Source organism: Photinus pyralis, unplaced genomic scaffold, assembly GCF_008802855.1.
Source record: "Photinus pyralis isolate 1611_PpyrPB1 unplaced genomic scaffold, Ppyr1.3 Ppyr1.4_LG8, whole genome shotgun sequence".
Taxonomy (NCBI): Eukaryota; Metazoa; Arthropoda; class Insecta; order Coleoptera; family Lampyridae; genus Photinus; species Photinus pyralis.
In genome coordinates, this window is record NW_022170819.1 from 24,170,816 (window position 1) to 24,195,183 (window position 24,368).

The 24,368-nt window shown below is 37.8% G+C and overlaps 4 protein-coding genes across 5 annotated transcripts; 3 read left to right on the top strand and 1 right to left on the bottom strand.

Annotated features, from left to right (window-relative positions):
• Positions 1 to 1,014: 1,014 nt before the first annotated feature.
• LOC116178136 (pyridoxal-dependent decarboxylase domain-containing protein 1) lies at positions 1,015 to 11,846 on the bottom strand. Its single transcript, XM_031497531.1, has 11 exons — positions 11,316 to 11,846; positions 10,920 to 11,263; positions 10,630 to 10,871; positions 10,353 to 10,582; positions 10,233 to 10,304; positions 2,912 to 3,172; positions 2,794 to 2,865; positions 2,600 to 2,743; positions 2,322 to 2,550; positions 1,989 to 2,273; positions 1,015 to 1,770 (listed from the first exon to the last, which is right to left on the bottom strand). The coding sequence occupies exons 1-11, from the start codon at positions 11,412 to 11,414 to the stop codon at positions 1,307 to 1,309; spliced, it is 2,442 nt and encodes an 813-aa protein (XP_031353391.1). The 5' UTR covers positions 11,415 to 11,846; the 3' UTR covers positions 1,015 to 1,306.
• Positions 11,847 to 14,559: 2,713 nt separating this feature from the next.
• On the top strand, positions 14,560 to 15,998 carry LOC116178710. Of its 2 annotated transcripts, none has more exons than XM_031498288.1 (4): positions 14,560 to 14,697; positions 15,138 to 15,331; positions 15,392 to 15,591; positions 15,644 to 15,998. In XM_031498288.1, the coding sequence occupies exons 2-4, from the start codon at positions 15,232 to 15,234 to the stop codon at positions 15,953 to 15,955; spliced, it is 612 nt and encodes a 203-aa protein (XP_031354148.1). In that variant the 5' UTR covers positions 14,560 to 14,697; positions 15,138 to 15,231; the 3' UTR covers positions 15,956 to 15,998. The 2 variants fall into 2 exon arrangements, with proteins under 2 accessions (XP_031354148.1, XP_031354149.1); XM_031498289.1 differs by having other exon boundaries at positions 14,581 to 14,707.
• A 2,933-nt stretch (positions 15,999 to 18,931) lies between these two features.
• On the top strand, positions 18,932 to 19,790 carry LOC116178712. The gene is made up of 3 exons (XM_031498290.1): positions 18,932 to 19,087; positions 19,155 to 19,354; positions 19,433 to 19,790. Exons 1-3 carry the CDS (start codon positions 18,988 to 18,990, stop codon positions 19,739 to 19,741), a joined length of 609 nt encoding a protein of 202 aa, XP_031354150.1. The 5' UTR covers positions 18,932 to 18,987; the 3' UTR covers positions 19,742 to 19,790.
• Positions 19,724 to 22,825, top strand: LOC116178709 (spindle pole body component 110-like). Its single transcript, XM_031498287.1, has 7 exons — positions 19,724 to 20,122; positions 20,170 to 20,608; positions 21,715 to 21,785; positions 21,833 to 21,991; positions 22,043 to 22,284; positions 22,334 to 22,535; positions 22,584 to 22,825. Exons 1-7 carry the CDS (start codon positions 19,838 to 19,840, stop codon positions 22,797 to 22,799), a joined length of 1,614 nt encoding a protein of 537 aa, XP_031354147.1. The 5' UTR covers positions 19,724 to 19,837; the 3' UTR covers positions 22,800 to 22,825.
• Positions 22,826 to 24,368: the final 1,543 nt, after the last annotated feature.

Sequence of the window (24,368 nt, forward strand, 5' to 3'; positions counted from 1 at the left end):
TGTAGGTTCGAAACCCCAAACGAGGGGCGACGCTACCTATCTTGCGGGGGCGAGATTATGCTAATCAAAACTCTTCGGTTTAGAATCTGTGATATATGAGTGGCGATTCGATAATTTCCACCTATTTTCACCGATAGTTAAATTTGCCTACAAGGCCATGCAATTTTCCATCTTGCTTTTAACAAAAGGACTTTATTGCACCAAAGATGAGTCACATCCTGTGTATTTCACCCTTTCTTAGAATCTTTGTAACTGCTTACCTGACCCATTATTCCCAAAACTTGTTTTTAACCTATATGTTACCTCTTGAAGTCTACATGCTACTTTTTGTGATGTTATAATTTTATGTTACGCATTCACATCATTACAAACAATTAATTTTACTACACAATTTAATATTAATTTGACGGCTGGTTTTTTTATTGGTAAGTTCTTTTTTTCCCAGCCTATTTCTATTTGTATTCAGTGAACTACCATTTTCAAAGTTTATTTTTGCAATGTAAATTATTTTGACTTAAATTTCCGGGCTTTTACAATCAATAATAATTACGATCATTATTAAACAAACTTTTCACAATTTCAGTGTTTTATTTTACGTTTCTTCCCTACTGTGCTTCAGGTCATAACGTTCTTTGTCAATGGCAACTTGAAATCAGACCTGTGCGATGCATGCATTAATGAAAGAATGCACCATTTGAGCTTCGGAAAACGGAAGGAGTACATAACTACCCCGGGTTACGCTAACACGCGTGCCAAAAGGAAGAGAAGGGAGTGTGATTTTCACATCTTACCTCCTCCTTGTTTTAAAGCGAAATTATGTGTCAATACAAACTGAAATAATTATAAATTTAATCCAACACAAGCTTCTTTGGTACAGTAACAAGTTATATAAATATTAGAAATTCTGTGCAATATCTATATACAAAGTAAAAAATAACTTCATCTTAACTTAATCAAGGCCTAATAATACTTTTCATACAATCTGTTTTTGTTAAATTAAAATACATATCACTGATTGCAATAATTTTGGAAATAATTGCAATTTTTATAAAAGTCGGAGTGCGCGACGGAGAATAACATAAAAACTAAGCGGCGATCAGCTTCCTACGCAGTAAAAATGCCAAATTTTAGTTATAGATAACCCCAATCCACCTAATAGCCCGCAAGATAAAGCAAAATATACAAATAATTTACGAAGAGATTCGATCAGCACAAATCGTTTAAGAAACATATTTACAAACCTAACGATTAAATTAATACTCATCAGTCTACGTTTACAAAAGCTTGTACTTGATTCGCTACGTAATTACCGTACTTCGGTACTCTCATTGGGTATATGACTGTCGGGTTGCGCGTGCGCGGGTAATTGAACGTCTTTACTCTCGACGCTGTTCTCCACTTTACCTTGAATTTGTGCGACCGCATTCGCCTGCGCCTGTATCACGTTCGATCCGCTTTGATTGGACGCGTGGCTGCTAGAACGCGAGTGGTTTCCGCCGACGGGCGTTTGAACGAGCGGAGTGGGGGGACTTTTGGTGCCCGCCGGCGCGGCCCCGCTCGGTATTTGCATGTGGTACTTGTAGATGTTTTCGGTCGATTCGACGATGCCTTGCGTTAAATTTAAGCTTCGCCCCCTTATGCCGGACTCCTTATTTTTGGGCGACCACCAATTGACGAAGGTTCCGACGACCGGTACGTGCCTCAAAATTCCTTCCTGCCATAATCGATCTTCGTTTTCTTTTTGCAGATCTAAAGTTGCGGTCTCGATACCTATACAAGCAGTATACATTATATACAAAATTTTGAGTTTGAGAAGAGTATGAAAACGCGTATAAAATTAAAAGAATTGTTTGACTACAAATGTATTACAATTTCAAGTCGTGGGTCGGTCTACTTGACTTTTCAAACATTGCAAGGGACAAATTATTCTAAATGTGCTTTTTAGTAATTCAAGGGGATGTTGCTTAAATAAATGTGTGAGAAGATACCTTTTTTCACAATTTCGCTCATCGAGTCCAAAACTCGCGAGTTCTCTTCGACCGACTGCCCGACCTTAACCACCAAATTGAGAAGTTCTTCGATATCCGACTGTGCGGTAAGCATGCCGAATCTAACGCACATCAGTCCGTCGACACCTTCGCCCAGCGAAAACGCGGAATCTGTAGCACGTAGCGCGTCTACGAGCGCGATATTCAACGAATTTAACTCTCCCTTGGCTTGGTCGGTCAAGAGCTGTTCCCAGCCTTCGGGGGCGTATCGAACACCTCCGAGACCTATTAACGCACAACATTATTGATATTATTATTTTGCTCGCTACCAACCTGCCCATTCAGGTAGTTCGACAAGTTTCAAGACGGGCGACACCTCAACCAATTTAATAAAAGTTTCTTTTTGCTGAACCGTAGCCCGTAAAATCACCAACTGCTGCTCCAAACACTGCACGAACATCTGAATGTCTTCGACCGATGGATGATTCGGAGTGACATTTTCAAACGGACAATACCGCAATACCACTCCGATATTCTCTAACTCGCAAATATCTATATTAACCTAAAAAAAAATCGCGTTACAACCCCACAAAGCTTCGGCGACCTCCTACCTGTGGCGCGTCCAACTGTAAGATTTGGCCTAACCACGAGTTTAACTTGTCGTAATAGTGAGGCACTTTCGTTAGTACCTCATTCTCCTTAGTTTCTGGAATGAATTGGAAGACCACACAACTCGCAGTCGTCTCTAACAAAATCTACAAAGTCGCACCGTGAGCGCTCCCCACACACACATAAAAGGACTTACAGAAGTATTAGCCGGTTTAGATATTAGCTCGGAAACGGTATACGAACCGCTTTCGCCGCCTGGTTTCGGGCTCTACACAGCGCGTTAGAGAAAAGTATTAGCACATTCGCAACCTTACCAAAAGTCGAACGTGTCTGTACACGTCTACGGCGGCCCAGAGTCTCTCGCTCGAAAGAAAGGCGTCGCGAATTCGCGCGTGAAATCCCTCTCGGCCCAGCGATTGCAACAGCATCCATAAGGGTAAAGCGACGATGCGTTTGCCTTGGTGATCGGTACTCAAACCGGCGATCAAAGGCAGTGTGCTTTCTCGACTCGCGCCGACTTGCCGATTGCGAACCTGATTTTGGTCTTTGGTCGAATCCCAAATTCTATACAATGTCTTGTTTATTTATTAAGGATCAATTTTTCATAATTTATGATGATTCAGTATAAGCAGAAGCGCCAACACAACAGTCTCGGGTCTCAGATCTGAAGTGAGATAAGTAATCCGAATTTAAAGCGTGCGCGGTACGAACCCTGACGCCTAAGGAGTCGAAAGTTTGTGGTTTCTAGGTGGGTCAACTGAACTGTCGAAAGCAAAGCTAGTGTATACGCGACTTTTTTCTAAGTAGACCCTTCACTTTCGAAATGAACCCTCAATATCAGCACTTCTGATCTAGAACTACTATAGCTTCTGCAAATCATTGAACTTTTTCATTAAAGACGGTTCTGGCTGAAATTTGATCCCCCCCCCCCCCTCCCCCAGTATTTCAAGCAATTCATTCATTCATTCACTCATATAGGTATTTAGAACAGTGTTTTTATACCATGGAACAGTGGTTCCCAAAGTGGGTGCCGCAAGCACTTCATAAGGGTGCCGGGAAATTTTTAAATATTTACTTAATAGGCTTAAAATTACATAAATTAAAAAAGGAATTAAAATAATTATAAAAAATGAACTCTACAAAAAAGTTCATTACAGTTTTTTTTTTGCGAGTTCCTTTGTTTTTGAGAAGTTTTGAAATGAAAAGTCAACAATCTATTTATTTTATTTTTCTAAATTTCATTTTTTTTTCTAAAAGTAAGCATCAGAGTGAAAAATGTCAATTACAAAAAAGATGTGTCTTGATGAGGTCTACAAAAAAGGCTTGTACACTTTTTGCGTCGTGTTCAAAATAAAGGCGCTAGAGGGCATTTTCTAAATTTTATACTATGGCCAAAGATAATAGGGTCTATTAGTGGTTACGTCATAATAGCCCGCGAAATTCGAATTGCCGGACTTGATTGTTTTACTGTCGGAAATATTGACCCCTATCGCCCTATCCATTAAGGCTCACATTCAAATAGGCATTCTTTATGGGCTTATACTGACCTTATGCGAATTAAATAAGCACATCGGCTCCCATATATCGAAGCATTGATTACTTACGTTAAAAACAGAGCAATAATCGTTAAATAAAATCCATTAATTGCGTTATAATTAAAAATTAAAGATATGTCTACCATATTTACACTTTAGACCTGTTTGACACTGCCAAATTTTTTCCAATAATTTTTGTAAAAATGTTGTTCACGAAAATTTTGTGTAATTGCAGACACAGTTTGGATAGAAATTTCTATAAAAATAATAAAAAGTAAAACGTCTTTTAAAATCTCGAGAATTTACGCGAGAATCGGCGCATAAAAGTGGCGCACTCGCAAAACAGCGACTTCTAACCTCCAATATATTTCGTGCGACGGAAGGTGAAATTTTTTTAACATAATTGCTTAAGTGTTCACGGTTTTGGTTTTAAATTAGCAATGCCGTGGACTCAAGAGGAAGTCGAAATTTTAATTGAATCGAAAGAATGAAGTACGACAAAATTGTGGTTATGTTGTCAAATGACAAATGTGAAGGTTGGTGTGAACAGCTGATCAGAATTTGGTTGTAAGTACGCATGCTCAGGTTGAAAATTTTATAGAAAATTTAATGAAAATTTGCAGAGGTAGCATACCGACTTCCGCTCTTTAAACATTTCGCCAGAATTTGTTCTAAAATTATTTTAATAATTTCTACTAAATTTTCTATATTGTCAAACAGGTCTTACGGTTGGCAATATGGAATGATCATGACCTCTATGACCTTGTTCTTGTGGTTACATTTTTCCACTTACTACACTTAGTCGTTTACTCGCCTTTAAATTGTGTCTTTTGAATTTGTTTTAAGTAGTTTTCAATAGTCCTAGTTGTTTTTTTATTATATGTTTACATTAGAAAATGTAAACATATGAATACGGAATAAGATAGGTTATGATCATTCCTTACTGCCAACCGTAAATTGTAAATATGGTAGACATAATTTTAATTTTTAATTATAATGCAATTAATCGATTTTATTTAGGGATTATTGCTCTGCTTTAAAGTTAAGTAATCAGTGTTTCGATATGCTTATTTAATGCCCACAAGGTCAGTATAAGCCCGTAAAGCTATTTAAAAATAATACTTAATGTACGGGGCGGTAGGGGTCAATATCTTCGACAGTAAAACAGCCAAGACCTACAATTCGAATTTCCCGCTCAAATTTGACGTCACACTAATTGCAATGACTATTAAAAGTAGAAAGAAAGTGAAGGGAGGAGTTTACCTGACAATTTTAAGTAAATGCTTTTGTGTTTAGAAATTTTTTTGTAAAGACTCCTCATCCTTTATCTCTTTATTAACTGTAAAAAAACAAAAAAATAATACTAGGGGTGTCGCGAATTTTGTTTAATAATTTTAGTGTGCCGCCAGACAAAAAAAGTTTGAGAAACACTGATTTAGACCCATCTAATAGCGTTTTCGATTGGCAACACTCGTGCTGCACGAGTGCAATTTTTACGTTCTATTGGTAATTTTAGGGCAATTTTCTATCTTCCATTGGCAAATGTAATGCAACAATTACGCACTCAGTGCAAATTTCGACGCACGAGGTCCGAAAGCTCGTGGAGCTGCTAGTTAACAAATTTTCAAAACAAACGTGCGACAATTTGAATTTGTTTCTTGCGCTGGAGAGTTTTTTGTCGTCATCTAGCGATAGCGAAGGTGATGAACTAGCCATAACTTCTACTTTACAAAAAGTTGCACTTAGTCATTAAACTGAACGCCAAAAATTGGTCTTTTACAGGAATTTCAAATTTATACTCCTCATCGTTTATCATAAATAATACTAAAATCATTTCAGTCATTTTTTAGAATAGAGATTTGTCGATTATCTAAATCTATAATGAGGTTATGGACAAATGACAACAAATATTTGCAAATATTTATGTTCCATTGAGAGCAATTTTCACAGAATTTCTTCAGTTTCTCGTGCAACACTCGTGCAGCACGAGTTTTACCAATCGAAAACGCTATAACTTTGGTTCATGTTCTGACACTCATGTTGATCACGTAAATGTTTATATGACCAACTTCAAGGATAATATGGGATTTTAATCAAAATAGATGCAACTTCCAAGCGAAAAATGAGGTACATATATGCGCAGAACCCGCTATAGGTACTGATCGACATAAGGAAAATGTTTACCCCACGCAGAAAGTAGCATATGTAAACATTGTAGCGATTGTTCTAGGACAATATCATGGCGCCATCAAGTCGATCAAGTTTTAATCGGCGATAAGCAATAAAAGGGGATGACCCATTCTTTTTATGAAACATGATTTCAGACGTGCGCGGGTGATCATTGTGTATAATAAATGCCAATAAATCACGTATTGAATTTACGTTACAATCTGTAAGTGTGCGTTTACAACGAACGTATACGTAAGAAATACATAAATCGTAAAAATTTCGCAGAGTTGAACTGTATAGAAACATACGAAGGTGTTTACAATGAACGTAATTTTTACGTACGTATATGTAAGCGATATGTAAGTCTTGCGCATAGTCACAAAGGTTGAAAATGTTTCAAAGTTAAGTACGGTCAAATATCATACTACTTGTAGTATGATCTTTGGTTTAAGTTCATTGTAAACGCACACTAAAGAAATTGGGTGGTAGAAGGGATCAAACTAAACGTTTTTTTTAAATAAATTTAGTTACGGTTGCAAAAAACAATTACATTATTTTTCTGAAACACCTGAATTGATAGTATTTTACATTATTAGCCAGGTAAGTGAGTTTTTACTGGCGATAGGAGAAGTTGACTGGCGAGCCGTCAGGCGAGCCTGTCATCTCCTAGAGCCAGTTAAAACTATTACCTGGCGTATAATGTACAATATTTTATTTGTTACTCATTTGTAAACGTAAATAATTAGTTCTTAAATTGATCTCGAAGAAATGTCTAAAATATCATATTATCCATGTAACAGAGAGTTTGCGTTAATTCTGGCCAATGAAATTACTAGATTACTAACTTGTAAAATTTTTACACGTCAGCTGTCAGTTTTACAAGTCAGTAGCGTTTAAAGATGACGTTTACCCGTTTGCGTTTTGTCTTGTTAATCAACGTTTACAACTGAGTAACAAATAAAATAATTTATTTGTTACTCAGTTGTAAACGTTGATTAACAAGACAAAACGCAAACGGGTAAACGTCATGTTTAAACGCTACTGACTTGTAAAACTGACAGCAGACCTGTAAAAATTTTACAAGTTAGTAATCTAGTCATTTCATTGGCCAGAATTAATGCGAAGTCTCTGTTACATGGATAACATGATATTTTAGACATTTCTTCAAGATTAATTTAAGAACTCATTATTTACGTTTACTATTGTTTACAAATGAGTAACAAATAAAATATTGTACATTATACGCCAGGTAATAGTTTTTACTGGCTCTAGGAGATGACATTTCATGTTGAACAAAACCCAGATACCAAATTTTTGCAACACCGTTTAGAGATGCTTTATTTTGCGGTAAAAATTTTGTAGTTTTTTACATATATTCCAACCTTTTAGCACAGATTTAAATTAAATCTGTGCTTTTAGCTTATGGATGCTCAAAAATTAAAGAAGGAACGCAATTTTTGGAGCTTGTAACTCCCATACGAAACATTTTGAACCCTTATTTTCTTGAATACGAATCTCTATTGTTGTCTCCTTACTCCCCAATTCCATCCTGTATATGTATAATATACACGTTTATAGATACGCTTTCCCTAACGTGCAGTGCATATGATTTTATAAACAGCAATAATTTCTATTTTGGTCAACATAGGAAAATTTACACAGATACCGCTTCACAGCGAACGAGAACAAAAGTATGTCTTGCTTAGAAGATAGTAGCAACACTTTCTATATAAGTATATAAGATTTTAGGTTCCCAACAATACTATTCGCGATTCAGATTAACAGTGAGACCTTTGACAGCAGCGCATTGTAATTACAATTGGTGATAAAAGACCGTCAATTTGGTTATTTACAATGGACAAAAGTAATCAATATTGTAGTTTTTGCGGCTGTAAAGGTAAATACACTTGAAAAAATTTCATTTGCAATCAATGTAATTCCACTTTAAAGAGTAAAGATAGTTTAAAACGTCACATTTTATCATAAATAAGTGAAAATCCAAGATCTCCCCATAAAATGTAATGAAGTTGTTTACATGACATGTTTCGTAACGAACCTCGTTCCATTTTCAAGTGTTAAATGAAAGAGGATATAACAATCAATACATCCTAGGGGGAATGATAAAATTTAAAAAAAAATAACAATTGACATGTCTGAAGGACCAAAATTACATACCGGGGTCTTTAACTGGGCGACCGCATTAAACGTCCGATGGCTTAAAATTAAGTAACAAAAAGCAAAACCGACATTTTAACAAAAATTAGAGGTTAAGTTATTTTATCATGTCACTTTCAGAAAGTTTAAATGTGATCAGTGTAATTATGCAACCAACAATAAGGACAATTTAAGAAAGCATGATCTAACGCATATTTCCAAAGTCTTTAATTGTGAACAGTGCAATTACACAACAAAAAATAGGAGGTGCATCCGTCATTCTTTGACAGACTCCGCTTTGAATAACTTTCTATTACTGCTATCAGTGTAATTGCACTACAATGAAACGTTCGATTAAAGCGTCACCTATTAACACACAGAACCTCTCAAACATTTGATTTGTAAACAGTGTAATTGTGCTACTCACGATAAACATAACTTAAAGCGGCATATTCAACGATTGTTTAATTTGTGGTCAGTGTAATTATGCCAAGAATAGTAAAGCTGTTTTAAAGCATAATCAACCTAAGGGAATGTCAGCGAGTGGTAGTAAAGTTGTATGAGTGTGCTAGAAATTGAATGATGAATTGTGATCTTTATTTGTAATTAGAAAATTACGTTAATTGCGTGTTCGAGCTAATTCACGACAGCCTCAAGTTCTCAAGAGAAAGGCGTTTTGGATAGTATAGGAATAAGGGGTTATATTTTTAAATCTCAAAAACGGCAGGATAAACTCAATTCACTTTCAAATTAGTACAATAAAAACCTGCACGAATACTGCTACCACCTATAGACGCCATTTGTAAATGACACCAGCGCCTCTAGTGTTAATCTGAATCACGAATCCTTCTCCGTTACTTTTACTCTATGCTTTATACCAGGGGGTAATCAAATGTTTGTATAGATACAAACAGATAAGTATAGCAATGTTATATCAATATAAATTTGCATCATTTGAGTGCTAACGAAGTCTGCAGGAACGATTGCAGGTAGTGTAAGAACACAGCTGAAAATATGTCGATAGTTCTGGTCCTTGGGAAATTGAGGACCAATTAATGTGTCCCTAAGGTTGAAAATTTTGGAGACCTCTGCTCAATACTACAAACAAATGAGTACAACTTTCAGATTGGTAATTTGGCAATTGTACTGGTATAGAACAAACGGCAATAAACATTATATGAGTGTGAGAGAGACATACTTTTTACCAATGTTGATATTGAGAGTTGCAAGACAACATTAGCGCCATCTGCCGTTATCCGTCTGATTACGAAATGGTAACAATGTAAACTAAAGGCAATAAGCTTCCCCACCACTCTGGCAGCGCGCTCTTAAAACCTTCTCCAAAGGTGCATATTGTATGGCGTCAGCATTTTAAGTTTGTTGTAGGTATATTCTATCTCACTTTAGGCTCATAATGCTTATAGGGTTTCTTTTTAGATTATTATAACTTAGACCCACAATCAATTTTTTCCCTAACAGTATAGAGCAATGCTACCTTAAAGTACTCAGATTATGCACAATTAATGCAGTAATTTGGGATTATCATTTGAAATTATTGAATAGGTATTATCATTCAACCTCTGTCAACAACAAAAGCAAAAGAGCAGTTTCTTAAAGGCAGCAGGAAATAGAATACAAAAAACAATTGCTGCTACTCAAGCATCAATAGCTCTTGCTGCATTTCCTGCAGGGAGTGATTTCTAACAATAAGCGTGGGAGATCCGAATTTTGCTGGCACTTATCAAATTTCCTCTGATAAAACATTTGAAAAGGATACAACCATTGGCAGGCCGGTGACACCTAACCAACTTCCAAGAGATAAAGTAACGCTATCGGCCCCGCACTGATTCTACAACCAAAAAATCGATTATCCAAAGTTCGATTTTTCACTTCTTACCGGTTCACTAGGCTGAGTCAACGGTAACGTAAGAGCTGCTAAGGAATGTCCTCGAAGATGTAACCATACATCGTGTAATTTACATAAGTCTTGCAATCGCAACAAATTATCAACGTGTCCTGCGATCGGGGTACCAGCATCCGCAATTACAATTAAAGGTGTACGACCGGCATTCACATCTTCGGCCAACATTTTTTGTAAAGCACCTACATCCATCGTATGCTGAGAACCTACATTTATAAATTAAAGGTCGAACTAAATCGAAATGAACTGTTACCGAAGTGAGTGTTTACGGGTACAGGTCGAACACAAGCGAGAGGCAGCCCTAATTGTCTACACAAATGCTGTACCACACCTAAAGGACTTGCTACACTGCTATATATCGTCGGAGGTACTGTACTAAATGCTAAAGCACCGTCCTCAAGATACCTCGGATATTTGTAGTGCAACATCATCCGTGTTATCCTCACCAATCCTTCCAATTGATCATCATGATAAAATGCGACAGAATCCACAAACCTTAAACACACAGTTAGCTTTTGCAAAAACCACCTTCGAGTCACTAACCCGAAAATTTGGCACAACCACCGCGTTGTATCAGTGGTAACTCTGGTACTGAATTTTTGTAATAAATGTCTATCTAAACCGCCGCAATAAGCGCTGATACTATGCGAGACTATCACCATTTTTGAAATATCATCTAATACCGGTTGGGGAGCGGCTTCGCTCTCGTCGTCGCTAATCAGCAGGCTCTCAATCGTCTGTATAATTTCATCGGATCTTCGCTGTTCAACACCGAGAAACACTGTGGGCTGCGCCGGTACCGAATCAGGCGATTTGCCATTTTCTGCGACTTGTTCGAGCCGACTTACGATTTGAGAGGCCTCGATCGCTATTTCACCCAAGTGGGCCTGCGAAAGCAATGTAAATTGGGTGATTGGGCGTAAATTCGGTTGTACTTACAGTCTTGTTGCTAGTAGGGCTCATGTTTTCCTTGGTCAAATCTAAATTAACCAATTTTTCGTTTTTTGAATACTTTTTGTCTTTCGGCGAATTAGCCATCGTGGCAACCGATACAACAATCGCGTTGTACGTGTCAAAATACACAAGGAGATAAATGCGTCCGCACGACTTTGTTTATACTATAGCGATATCAATTTTTATCTTCTTAAAAAACCGGTACGATATATAAACAAGGTTAGGGGGGAACAAGAACGTCTCGCATCCATTTATTTTAACGAGTCATTACTCATTAATAAATATAAACAATTTAAGGAATGGCACGAATAAAGCCGCGTATCCACGAATTTTTATGATTCGGAACGAATTGAGGTTACGTTGCGCACGTCAGAATGACATTTCACTGACAGGGAGACAGGACCGGATTCACCAACGAAGTGGGATTCAGATACGGACTGTGTAACATTTATGAAGTGACTACTTCTTATTATACAAATATTCTTATCATTCGATATGTAGCTACTTCAACCTTCTTTGACCACAACGGACGAGAGTAAAATCATTTCATTCGTAACGTCTCAGAATATATAGCTCTATGTTCTGTGGTCATCAAGCGTTTAACTGTAGACCATATGGTTTTAACAATCTGCAACCGAAAGCGAAGTCGGTGTACCCGTCCGCTCGCCTGGCTCACAATTGTTTTAAACGCATTTGAGCAGAAATGTTGAATTAAACTTGTCGATTTGTTTTTGAAACAGGGGTTGGAACCCAAATGAATTTGGTTTCGGTTCGGCACTGCTTAGGTAGAATATTGAAGTGAAACTGCTTTAGGCCCGGTAGGGTAAGCCGTATGGTACGAGCGGCCACGGTCACGAAAATAGTGAAACGGTCCGAGGAGAATGAGAGTACCTAAGTAGTGCAGAACCGGAATTACCTTGAAATCCACCCTGTATATACAACTTACGACGATGTACACATTTTTGACAGTTGGCAACCACACAATTTTTAGGAGGGGGAAAGTGTTTTGCGCCATCTGTAGAAAGCGCGAACGTGGGTTACGTTTGGCATCTCGTCTTGAACGGCGATCGTGAACGCGTCGCTCCGTAAATGTTTGTTGTTATTTAATGCAGGTAGTAATTTTTGCATTTCTTTATATCGTATTTGTGTTTGGTATGCCGCATTTTATATTTTTTGTGTTTGAATCTTTGTTTTTGAAATTTACTTGGTTTAACCGCAATGCAGAATGACATGTTTAATACCGCTATCTTATTGTTTGTAATCGTTTACGTTTTTGGTGTAATGTTTGCTTATTTATGTTTATGTGTTGATTACTTGGTCTTGTGAGAAGTTACATTCGTATAAATGTTGGTCGTTTTATTTTAATATGTGGAAATTACTGATTCGTTTGATGTATGTATACTGACTTGTTGTTTGTTACTAACATTACTAACATCCGTGAATGAAGCAGTCACGGGGGTGGTAAAACTGTTGTCAAAATTGAGTTACGACACCTAATTCCGTGATTGTCTTCGACATTCAACTATAGGCTCTGAACCCCGAAACCAGAGGCGGGTTACCTATCTTGCAGGAGCCGGATTACGCTAATCATTAATCAAAGCCCTTCAGTTTAGAATCTATGTGCGATAAATGAGTTACGATTCGTAATTTCCACATATCTTGTTTTTAGTTAAATTTGCCTACAAGGCCATGTAAGTTTCCATCATATGAGTCACATACTTAGTCACATACTTAGTCACATACTGTGTATTTCACCCTTTCTTAGAATCTTGGTACCTGCTTACCGCCTGACCCATAATTCCCAAAACTTGATTTTAACCTATATGTTACTTGAAGTCTACATGCTACCTTTTGTTATGTTATAAATTATAATTTTATATTACGCATTCACATCATTACAAACAATTAATTTTACTACACAGTTTAATATTAATTTGACGGCTGGTTTTTTATCGGTATGTTCTTTTTTTCCAGCCTATTTCTATTTTCAAAGTTTATTTTTGCAATGTAATTTATTTTGAACTTAAATTTTCGAGCTTCCACAATCTTAATAATTACGAACATTTATAAACAAACTTTTCACAATTTGAGTGTTTTATTTTACGTGCCTTCCCTACTGTGCTTCAGGTAAAAGCATTGTTTACAATTATCATAAGGGGACCCCGCCATAGATGGTTTATCACGTACCACTTTTCAAATATAAGCGGGATTTTGTTTAGTTTTGGAGGGAATGGTCATTCAGGTGGCCATTTTTAAATGTTGCTGAGTTGATTTTATTTCCGTGGTCTTGTAGTGTAATTTTAGCGTAGAACCTGCATAGGTGTTAAGTACACTACAACCTATATTTGATGTGGGTTCCAATCCTTGATTATAACCATCAGAGCTGTTGAGAATGGATTCTACTACCCGTAAAACCACTCTTAATTCAATAAAAATACGCTTCTTGACATTGATCTTTGTATTTTATTTTTATTTCTTTTGACATAACATTATTTACTTCGCAACTTGCTTAGCAACAACTTAATGATAATCTTAGCAACAAATAATGAGGATTTTCTATGTGTTGCCACAAGAGCCGTCTTCATACGTACCAAAGAAAAACGTCCGAATTGTACCTTGGTCTCCCCTTCCCTACACTTACAGTTGGCAACTCTGGGGAAAACTACGAGCAGAGTCACCTAAATTTCAAGTCAAAACGACGGACGTTTCGCGACACTTTTGAATCTCGGTAGCCATATCGACTCGATATGGACAACACGAATGAACTCCTATTTTGTGTAATCGGTCCTTTTATATGTTGGGACGTGGGACATAATCGGGAAGAGAATTGAATAAAATGCAGAATTCTGTGCGTAAGAAAAGACGAGAACAAAGTACGGGAGCTAACTCGAAATCACCGTCTGCCGCTTCCTTGCGGTACCAGTTGGTTGTTTTTTGAGAAAATTAGTAATACACCAAATGAAACCGTTGATAATAGCTCTTAAAAAAATCGCGAACATTTGATAACTCCGTAAAAAACAATTCTTGGTCGGTTTTTTCACGAACTTTCTACAGATGGTATAGGTACTTAACTATGTTACAGTTGGATGAATGAAGCTGATTTTTTTTACAATGACTAATGGTAGGTACTGCCAATGACTAGAACAGTGGTTTTTTTTCAAATTTTTTCCCTAATTATAAGATATAATAATAAGATAATCTTATCTCTGCTTATGTTACCACTTTGATAAGCGCAGCGTGTTAGTCAGGAAGGATATGACGCAAAGAATGAGGAGTGTTAAATAGTTGTTGAGAGATGAAGGGTAGTCAGTCGAACTATCAGCCATAGTGGCAATATAGTTAGTTTCGTGACCAATACATTAATTAGGTACGTCAAGGTAGAATTTTCATTACTTATTACGCTTTTGCTTAAATACTTCCAATTAACTTTATTCTCAATATCTCCGATCCCTAAAATAGTCACGTCAGCTCTCGTTATGCTAAAAGCTACCCCCTAGACGCGACTTCGATTTTGCAAAGATTTTGTTAGGGCATTTGTATTGATAATTTTTATCCGTATGTTCAATAAAAACTTGCAATTTCTAAGCGTCGGCGTCGCGTCGCGTCGTCATCCAAACAAATTACATAAAACTGGACTAAACAATGGATCGGCGAGATTTTTTCCAAACAAAAATCGGTATTTTTCTCCTAGTCCCTTAACATAAAAATTCACCTGCATTTGTTTGGTTTGCACACCAGAAAATAGTATACCTATTGCACTAACTGATATTAAATATTTATCAAAATAGTGATTATAAATGTTTATAGGCCACAAGCGTCTAGAACTCCATGGTCAAAGGCCCAGAATAAAATTGATACAATCGGAAGAACGCTAAATGATAGTGGATTAAGAATATAAGCCATGGCACTATTGTATATAACGTTTATAGTTCTTCTTGTAAACCAAATAGCGGCACAAAAAAAATGTGTCGACGGCACTGTATATGAAAATGAAAAAACTGGTAAGTGTATTTCTGACTCGATTTCAGAATAAACCATTGTGCATTGTCATTTCGCAACAGACTATTATTGGAGAGAGTACGTCGGGGAAATACCATGTGATGCAATCCCTGGCGGTTTTGATAGGTCTGGGAAACCCACATATATCGGGCAAATGTATCATTCAAAGTTTGGTCTGCTTCCATCGACCATACACAATGGCTCCACCAAATTGCTATCCTCTGGTGGTGGAAACTCATTTACATCCGATACATTTGTCAAGGTAACTATACACCTTAAATCGTAAGTGCCCACTACACGAAGGTATATTTTAGATTTTGTGCAGCCGACACCACGACAGATATAAATGGATACCTACCGAAAATTCAAAAGGTCACCTACTAACAAACTACCATTTGGTAATTGGGGGTAACGAGGCTGGATACGTTATAAATATAGGACGAGTAAATCACGAAATGGAAATCGTTATTGGTAAAGTATTTGCTCACCACACGCCATACCGAGGTCTATCCATACCGAATAAGGAGAACGAGGCAACATACCAAAGTTACGAAATTTTAGTGTATGATTATTGTTATTACAAAGCATGCAATAACACTACTGATATTTCTAATGTAAGATTGTAAGCAAATGTTATTACCTACGCAGAAATAAAGTTCTCAATGACAATTCATTCATTTTAGTGGTACCTAGAAGTGGGTAAGTACCAATTTTTTACATATGGATACCAAGCATCGTACTGTGGCCAATATTCCAGAAATCTCGATAGACATGAAAGATTAGTCTTCGGCGCAAGGCTAAAAGGAGCGCGGAGGCCGCGCGCATTCCTTCCTTGAAATATAATCCCCTGTCTAGACCTTTCCAAACCTTCGAGAAGCGTTCAATTTCACCACCTACCTAAGTATATAAGCAAATTGAAGCGTCTTTGAGTTCAGTTCCAATTTCAAACGCCGAAGTAATAAATAGTTCGCGCTGTTATAAACTGTGTGTATCTTAGTGATAAATAATATTTTTATTGTTATAAATTAATCCATTTCAAAACTGTTATAAATTTATTGTTAATTAATTGTAAATAAATTAATCACGTAATTAAACTTAGCTTACGAAGCATGCCAACAAGCAATGGAAGCTAAAATCGCAGCCGGCCAACACAATCATCGTCTGTGATACAAGATCTACTGGCTGTTCCACAATGGTTCCGCAAAGAAGCTGTGTAAGTATTGGTACGTCCAAAATTCGAGTTAAGCCACCGACATTCGATGGAAATCACCGTGGTTTACCTACTTGAGACAGTTTGAGGCCGCTGCTGATACAAATAATTAAGTAGACTGTGAAAGAAAAGGCAACTTTCCTTATAGTTGCTTTACGTGGAGATGCTTTGGATGTTTTGCGTATGATTCCAAAACACCAGTAAAAGAAATCGAACGCAAATATCGGATGTCATCAAGATGTCTCGGGGTATTGCAAAGTTGAAGTTCCGGTTTGGGAGCTTAAGAGAAATCTGCGTTCAATGTCCCGAGGTTGGTAAAGCTTGTTTCCTACACGAGTAGGGATGATTCATTTATTATCTCGTAACCATAAAAGACCTGTCCCGTAATTTTATTTATTTATTTATTGTCCCTCTCTTATTCTGGGCCCTCAGGCTTTTTCGCCCGCATAATGCTTTTTAGAGGTGCCCCTGCAGAAGGTCTTAAGTTGTTCTATACTACTCCGGTATTTGCCTTACAAATTAGGAAAACTGCAGGAAATCCTAGCCGGCAGAATACTCGAAACTGATCTAAGTAAATTCACATCTCTGCCACAAATGAAAATTCACCTCAGCCCAGGTTCGAACACCCGACCTTTCGGCTATGTAGCCCAACGCTCTACCACTGAGCCACACAGTCGGGTGCTAATAAACCCAGTTAAAACGACAATTACATATTCATGGCCTTGCCAAGTTAGCAATTCCAAAGATCGGATTTGGCCTTGATAAGTTGGACTGTTGTGCGCAACATGCTGGAGGTGGTATTCCAGGATGGAAATATTCGTATTTTGCTTTAACTGATTCGTGAGACGGCGGCGGGCGGATTGTTTTTTCTTCAAGACTGTAAGATGCACAAGGGGGTTGTCGTGCAAGTACCGCCATCAAGTTCGCGATATACAACAAGAGTTCCCTGGGACTGTGTCTCCGCTACAACCGTCGTCTATGTTGCGAGACGCAACAGATTTAAGAGTGTGTAGCGAATATTACAAAAATCCCGATAGACATCGAGGCGCCATGAAGGATTAGTAATCAACGCAAGACTATATAAGGAATGCGGAGGTGGCGCATTCCGTCCTTGAAATATAATCCGCTTTCTAGACCTTTCCAGACGTTTCGCAAATCTTCGAGAAACATTCCGTTTCACTATATAAGCAAATTGAAGTGTGTTTGAGTTCAGTTCCAATTTCAACGTCGAAGTAATAAATATTTCGAGCTGTTATAAATTGTGTATACGTGAGTGATAAATAATATTTTTGTTATAAATTAATCCATTTCAAGACGGTTATAAATTTATTGTTAATTAATTGTAAATAAATAAAGCACGTCATTAAATTTACGTTATAGCACAGAAGCTTTGAATATAATTTATATTCAAAGACAGAAGGTTCGCGAGAGTTAGATGTGGAATTTCAAAGAATCCTTAATATTAAAAAACCTTATATACCAGACCAGGTGTTAAGAACATCGATTACCTTGCATCGTATAATGGTCTATATTCAAGACAAAGAAGAAAGAAATAAATATGTAGCAGCGCTATATCAACAAATACAGGCAAGAATTTTAAAATGTTATTTCACACAATTCAATACTGGGAACGTGCTCCTTGTTGCGCAGTCTAAGGCCCCCTAGTTATTGCTGAATGATCGGAATTTGTGTATTTAGTTTGAGTTTTTGTGTTTAGAAGGGGCAGTTGGCCTTTGATTGTTGGCGCACAAAATATCTATGATTTCCAGTTTCGCGTCTGGACAGCTCACTCAGTATAAATATATCATGGTTTAATTCCAAAATTGTTTTTCTAAGATCTTCGGACTTCGAGCCTTTTTAGCGCATTTTTTAAGAATAAAAAAAGTATGCTATTGTTTGCGTTTTGTCCGTCCGGACCCACTTCTGCCGTTTTGAACTACTTCTAGGGGGGGTGGAACTAATTTTATCCTTCATGGTACTCTTAATGAAAGGTCTCAACGAAAGGAATTAATTTCTACCAACAATAGCCCTCCTCCTCGACCTCTTATCGTGATCAAAAGCTATTTCGGTTTTAAAAAATGCGCTTTATCTGCACAAAGAGTTGTGCACAATTTATACTTGTTCTATTTTGTAAAGCTTTTGCATTGTAAGCTGGCCTTAGGACGTTTGAATTGATTTTTTGAGCTTTTTTGCTACCTAAATATGTCTTCCAATGAGAAATCTTGATCCCTACATGTGCCTACACCCAGATTTGGTAGGATTGCACAACAGACAATAATATATTGCACTGGTATTATAAACAATTAAATACTTATCAAATTAGTGTTTATAAATGTTTATATGTCACAATCATCAAAGGTCGCTGCGACCGATTAATTAAATTGATAATATTGGAAAAACTCTTATAAAAGACGCTCTTTGCTGATATTGATAGTTTAATTATCAGACATGGTACTACTGTATATAACGTTTATGGTGCTTCTTGCAAACCAAATAACGGCACAAAATAAATGTCTCGATAGCGCTCTATATGAAAATGAAATAACTGGTAAGTGTATTTCTGAGTAGGTATACCTCGGGGCTCGGAGTATACCATTGCTAACATTTCGCAACAGACTATTATTGGAGAGAGTACGTTGGGGAAATACCATGTGATGCAATCCCTGGCGGTTTTGATAAATCCGGGAATCCCGCATATATCGGGCAAATGTATCATTCAAAGTTTGGTCTTCTTCCTGCTACCATAACTAAAGGTTCCCAAAAAGCTCTAGCCTCTGGTGGTGGAAGCTCATTTACATCCGATACATTTGTCAAGGTAACTATAATATACCTTAAGTCGTAAGCATGGTGTCTCCATGGTCGTAAGTGCCCACTGAACGTATACCTATTTTAGATTTTGTGCAGCCGACACCACGACAGATATAAATGGGTACCCACCGAAAATGCAAACGGTCACCTACTAACAAACTACCATTTGGTAATTGGAGGCAACGAAGCTGGATACGTTTTAAATATAGGACGAGTAAATCATGAAATGGAAGTCGTCATTGGTAAAGTATTTGCTCACCACACGCCATACCGAGGTCTGTCCATACCGAACAAGGCAAAGGAGGCAGTATACCAAAGCTACGAAATTTTAGTGTATGATTATTGTTATTATAAGCCATGTAATACTACTGATATTTCTAATGTAAGATCGTAAGTAAATGTTCCCACGTTGAAATAAAGTGACAGTGACGTTCCAATGACAATTCAATAATTTTAATGGTACCTAGAAGTGGGTACCAATTTTAACCATATGGATACAGAGGGTTCGCGAGAGTTAGATGCGGAATTTCAAAGAATCCTTCATATTATTAAACCTTATATACCACGTGTTAAGAACATCCCTTACTTCACATCGTATGTATCATGGCTGCAGAAACTTCGGATGGTCGATAGTCAAGATAAAGAAGAAAGAAATAAATACGTAGCCGCGCTATGTCAACAAATTCAGGCAGGAGTTTTAGAATTTCCTTTCACAGAGTTTCCAGATGACGGCCCTTTGGCACCCTTTAAGATTAGCGATGCCAGAGCCCAACAGGTAGGTAAGTGGGGAATTCGTAGCATTATCTTCTCATCGTCTTCAAGGGCCCCACTGATCTAAAACACTATCAACAAAATATCCACTTCAAAGAAATGTTGAATGCAGAACAAGCAGACATTCGCGTTGCACACAAAAAACGCACTCCTTATACAATTTCGCAAAACCTCCCCATCGGCTTTCCCACTGTGATGAAGTGCGTCAATTTGTCTAACGGTTTAGAGACTACGACCATTAATCCAATGTTAAAGAACAGTAACAAAAAAGACGACGATGATGAGTCCTGGTGCGACATTAGTGACGGAACGAGTACCACCATCACACTGGAAGAGTTACACATTACACCTCCCGTTACTCCAGGGAATAATGTGCAGGAAGTGTACGAGAACAAAATTACCGAACTGATGAAGATCATTAACGACTTACAAAAGCAAAATTTGAAACTTGGCGCAGTCGTCGCTGGGTATGAAAGGGATATTAATATACGTATGTACTGCCACTTTCAATTGCCTTATAAGCCGATCCTTCTCGTCGTTCTATAATACTCTCCCGGAATATTCGATCCGGGAAAATTCTCTCCTGGAAGATTCGCCTCGAAAAATTCGTCCCGACAGTTCGCCTTTCTTTCCTCTTCCAGACTTGCCCCAAGAAAATTCGCTTCCTCTGGGATACAATGGTCTCCCATATTTTCGCCTAGAACAGTCGATCGATATGAAGTGTGCTTAGAAAAGCTTGCTCTAGGAAGCCGAAGAATCCTCTTCTCCGAAAAAGTTTGCCCACACTGGAATACTGGCTCACAAGAAACCTACTCCAACAAAAAATTGACGTTCAGAAGAGTTCTGTGACAAAGTTAAAATTTACCCCGCTAAATTCGCCTCCAGATAAATTCACTTTCGCCCTCAAGGTGCTCTCCGGAATACATCCTTGCCAGGGACTTGGTCCAGGGAATTCGTCTTCTGGATTGTCCTTGCTCTTGAAGTAACTGGTACCCACACAATTGTAAAGTTTCCTTCTATTTGTGTGAGAAAATTGACCACGGAAGTTAGCGTTCACGAGAACTCTCAAGGGTAAATCCCGACAAAGAAGAATCGCCCCCAAAGACTTGCTCCCTAAGAATTCTCGTCGAAATCGAAGACTCATCTGCACGATTGTTGTATAGGGCGTTTCGTATTTTTCTCATATGCAATTCTTTCTGGTGTATGTTACGTTAAAGCAATTGTACCTATGTCACAGATCATATTACCCTCACAACTCTGTTGACACACTTTTGACCAATCATGTCCCCGATTTGATAACTGAGTTAGTTACAGTGTTGTGCAGCCTCATCCTCTCAATCATCATATACCTATATAACAACTGCGTTCGGCCCTTCCGGCCATCACTCCCGAAACCAATTGGGCTGCTACTTCATTCTGAAAGTCAGAGCTCGGAACACCCCGTAATGCGTCAACGATTCACAACTGCAGATCCCTGTGGAACCCCTCAAAGCGTGGCAGTCCTCCAGAAAGGACCGTTAGATACCTTACCTATAAGCCATTTTCAAAACCTCAAAACATACCTAAGTGCTATTTTATACTAATATGCATGTTTAGGTAATACTACGGCGGAAAGGAGCATACACAACTTGGTGGAAGAAATAAATTCGTTGAGGAGTAAACTTCAGGTGACTATAATGCGTACTTTGAGTAAATTCTAAAATATTAGCCTTAGGAGCAGAGTGACGTAAAAGCCGTATTGAAAAGCAGCCAATCACTGGCAGATAATCACTGGAAAGGAATTGTGACCTCATTAACCAGTGACGTTAAAGAATCTCAACAACAAAATGAAATATTAAGAGAGGAAATGAACGAGTTAGAAAAGCGACTAGAAGTAGTTTACTTATCTATGTAGGTACTGAAACCTTACTTGATTTTTTTTAAGGAAAGTATGACTAATAAACAAAGATTGTTGATCGCACATGAGAAGGAAATTGAGGATTTGAAGCAAAGCCACAAAAAAGAGAAAACGGAGCTGGAGCATCAATTTTACGAAAAAGTTAGCAAACTAATAACAGACCACGACTGTAAAATTGAGGATGTTAAGACAAATTACGAAAGAAACGTCCAGGACAAGGATCGCGAAATTGGAAGGTTGGAAGATCTAATCCAAGTTCAATGTAAACGGTAAGTCTTACTCGAGTGCCGGAACTGACAGTCAGTAGAGGTGTTACAGGATGCACGAAGAAGTAAGTAAAATTCGAACACAAATCGAAGAAAACCAAATTGAGAACCCAAACGATAGTCTGGAGAAGATAACCGTTCTTCAAAAATGCATAGCCAAAATGGATAGGCTGTTTAAAAAGACAGAAAGAAGCTTTAACAGGCAAATAACCAAATTGAAAACGGAAATTGAAATGCGAGACAAAATTATTCAGGTAATGTAACCGAAGTTCAACTTTCCTGCACTGAAAGTATTTGATTAGGTTCAGTTATCGACCCAAAAAGCTAAAATAGTGGCGAATACGAAGATGGAACGTCAGGCCGAAATCGATGCGACAATTTTGCAGCTGGAAGAACGATATAAGCATCTTTTGGAATCGCAGAAGTCGTACTTTCTATCGGAAAAGAAACAAGATGCAACTTTAATATCAGGCTTGCGTGCGATAATGGCGCAAAATAATATAGAGAGTGATATATGAAATAAATTATACATTTTTATAACTACCACCCTTGTATGTTATCATCCTACAAGGTACGCACTAGAAGTTTCAACAAGTAATAGGTACAACCGTTGTCCACTAGTGATTGGACATGATTTTATCTGAAAAACAAAATTTCATAAAAGTCGCACACGAAAATTAGTTCTGCACATGCGTAAATCTATTCTTTCCTTGTCTAAGCGTAAATCCATTTCATAGTATACCTACTAGATTCACTTTTATTAGAAGTATCGGTAGTTGAAATTTCGCTGGTAAATACAATAACTCTCCCAACTTAAAACGCTTCTTGATACCGGGTCTTCATCTGCACTGAAACTGGTAATTTCGAGGCGGAAAACAGGTGCTTCGTTACACACCCCCCTTTCTTCGGAAGGAAAGAGTGCCAATTTTTTTGCACGTGATCCTAAAACAAACAAAACTCCGGGACGGGTAAAACAGGACGGAAGTTCAACTACGCGATACCTCATCGGTACGGCTTTAAATTCTTCACGTGAACTCTTGGGATCATCGTTCGCTCGGCCAGATGTTCTAGTGTCGACTTTGTACACTACGTACGGGCCGGAATATTTGGGAGCTAACTTCGCAGCATAGCCCATGGAGGCTTTGTAACGGCGAAGCAAGCCGACAATGTCTCAGAGTAAACAGTTGGGGTATAATGCGGTTGGCTGTTGAGATATACTTATTTGTACCGCTACCAAGACTCACAGGGACGGACACATGTAGCTGCATCTCGGAACATACCTGGCCAATAATAATGGTCTAAAATTCGGTTAAGGGTTTTTGTGACACCGATGTGTCCGGCGGTCGGTAAAAGCCACGATTTTTCGTGAAGCATACGATATCATCTTTCAATCGATTGCTATGAAAGTATAATTTATTATTACAGATGCAATCTTCCGATATAGAATCGGGTAGGTCGGTTACAGCATTAAATTTGTTCCGGTACCCACAGAGAGAGAGAGTCATACTGCTGCAGGAAGGTACTCCATCTTGCTAGACGCCCGGTCGGACTCTTCATTGAATGCAACCGCAACGCAGAGACTAATGATAAGACAGTATAGTGAAATGATAACCTTCCAGATACGGTCGTATCTTCTCAATTCCACAAACGATGTGAGAGGTTCCACCCTGTACCTATATACAACTTACGACGATACATACATTTTTGAGAGTTGGCAACCATGCAATTTCTAGCTGAGAAAAAGCTGCCTGCGCCATCTAAAAAGCATCTCGTCTTGGATGGCGGTCGTGAACGCGTCGCTCCATAAAGGTTTGTTGTTATTTTGTGTTATTTAATGCAGGTAGTAATTTTTGCATTTCTTTATATCGTATTTGTGTTTTGTATACCGCATTTTATACTTTTTGTGTGTTTCAATCTTTGTTTTTGAAATTTACTTGGTTTAACCGTAATGCAGAATCATATGTGTGATACCGTTATGCTATTGTTTGTAATTGTTTACATTTTTGGTGTAATGTTTGCTTAATTTATGTTTATTAATGTTGATTACTTGGTCTTGCCCCTGAAGTAACATTGATATAAGTATTGAT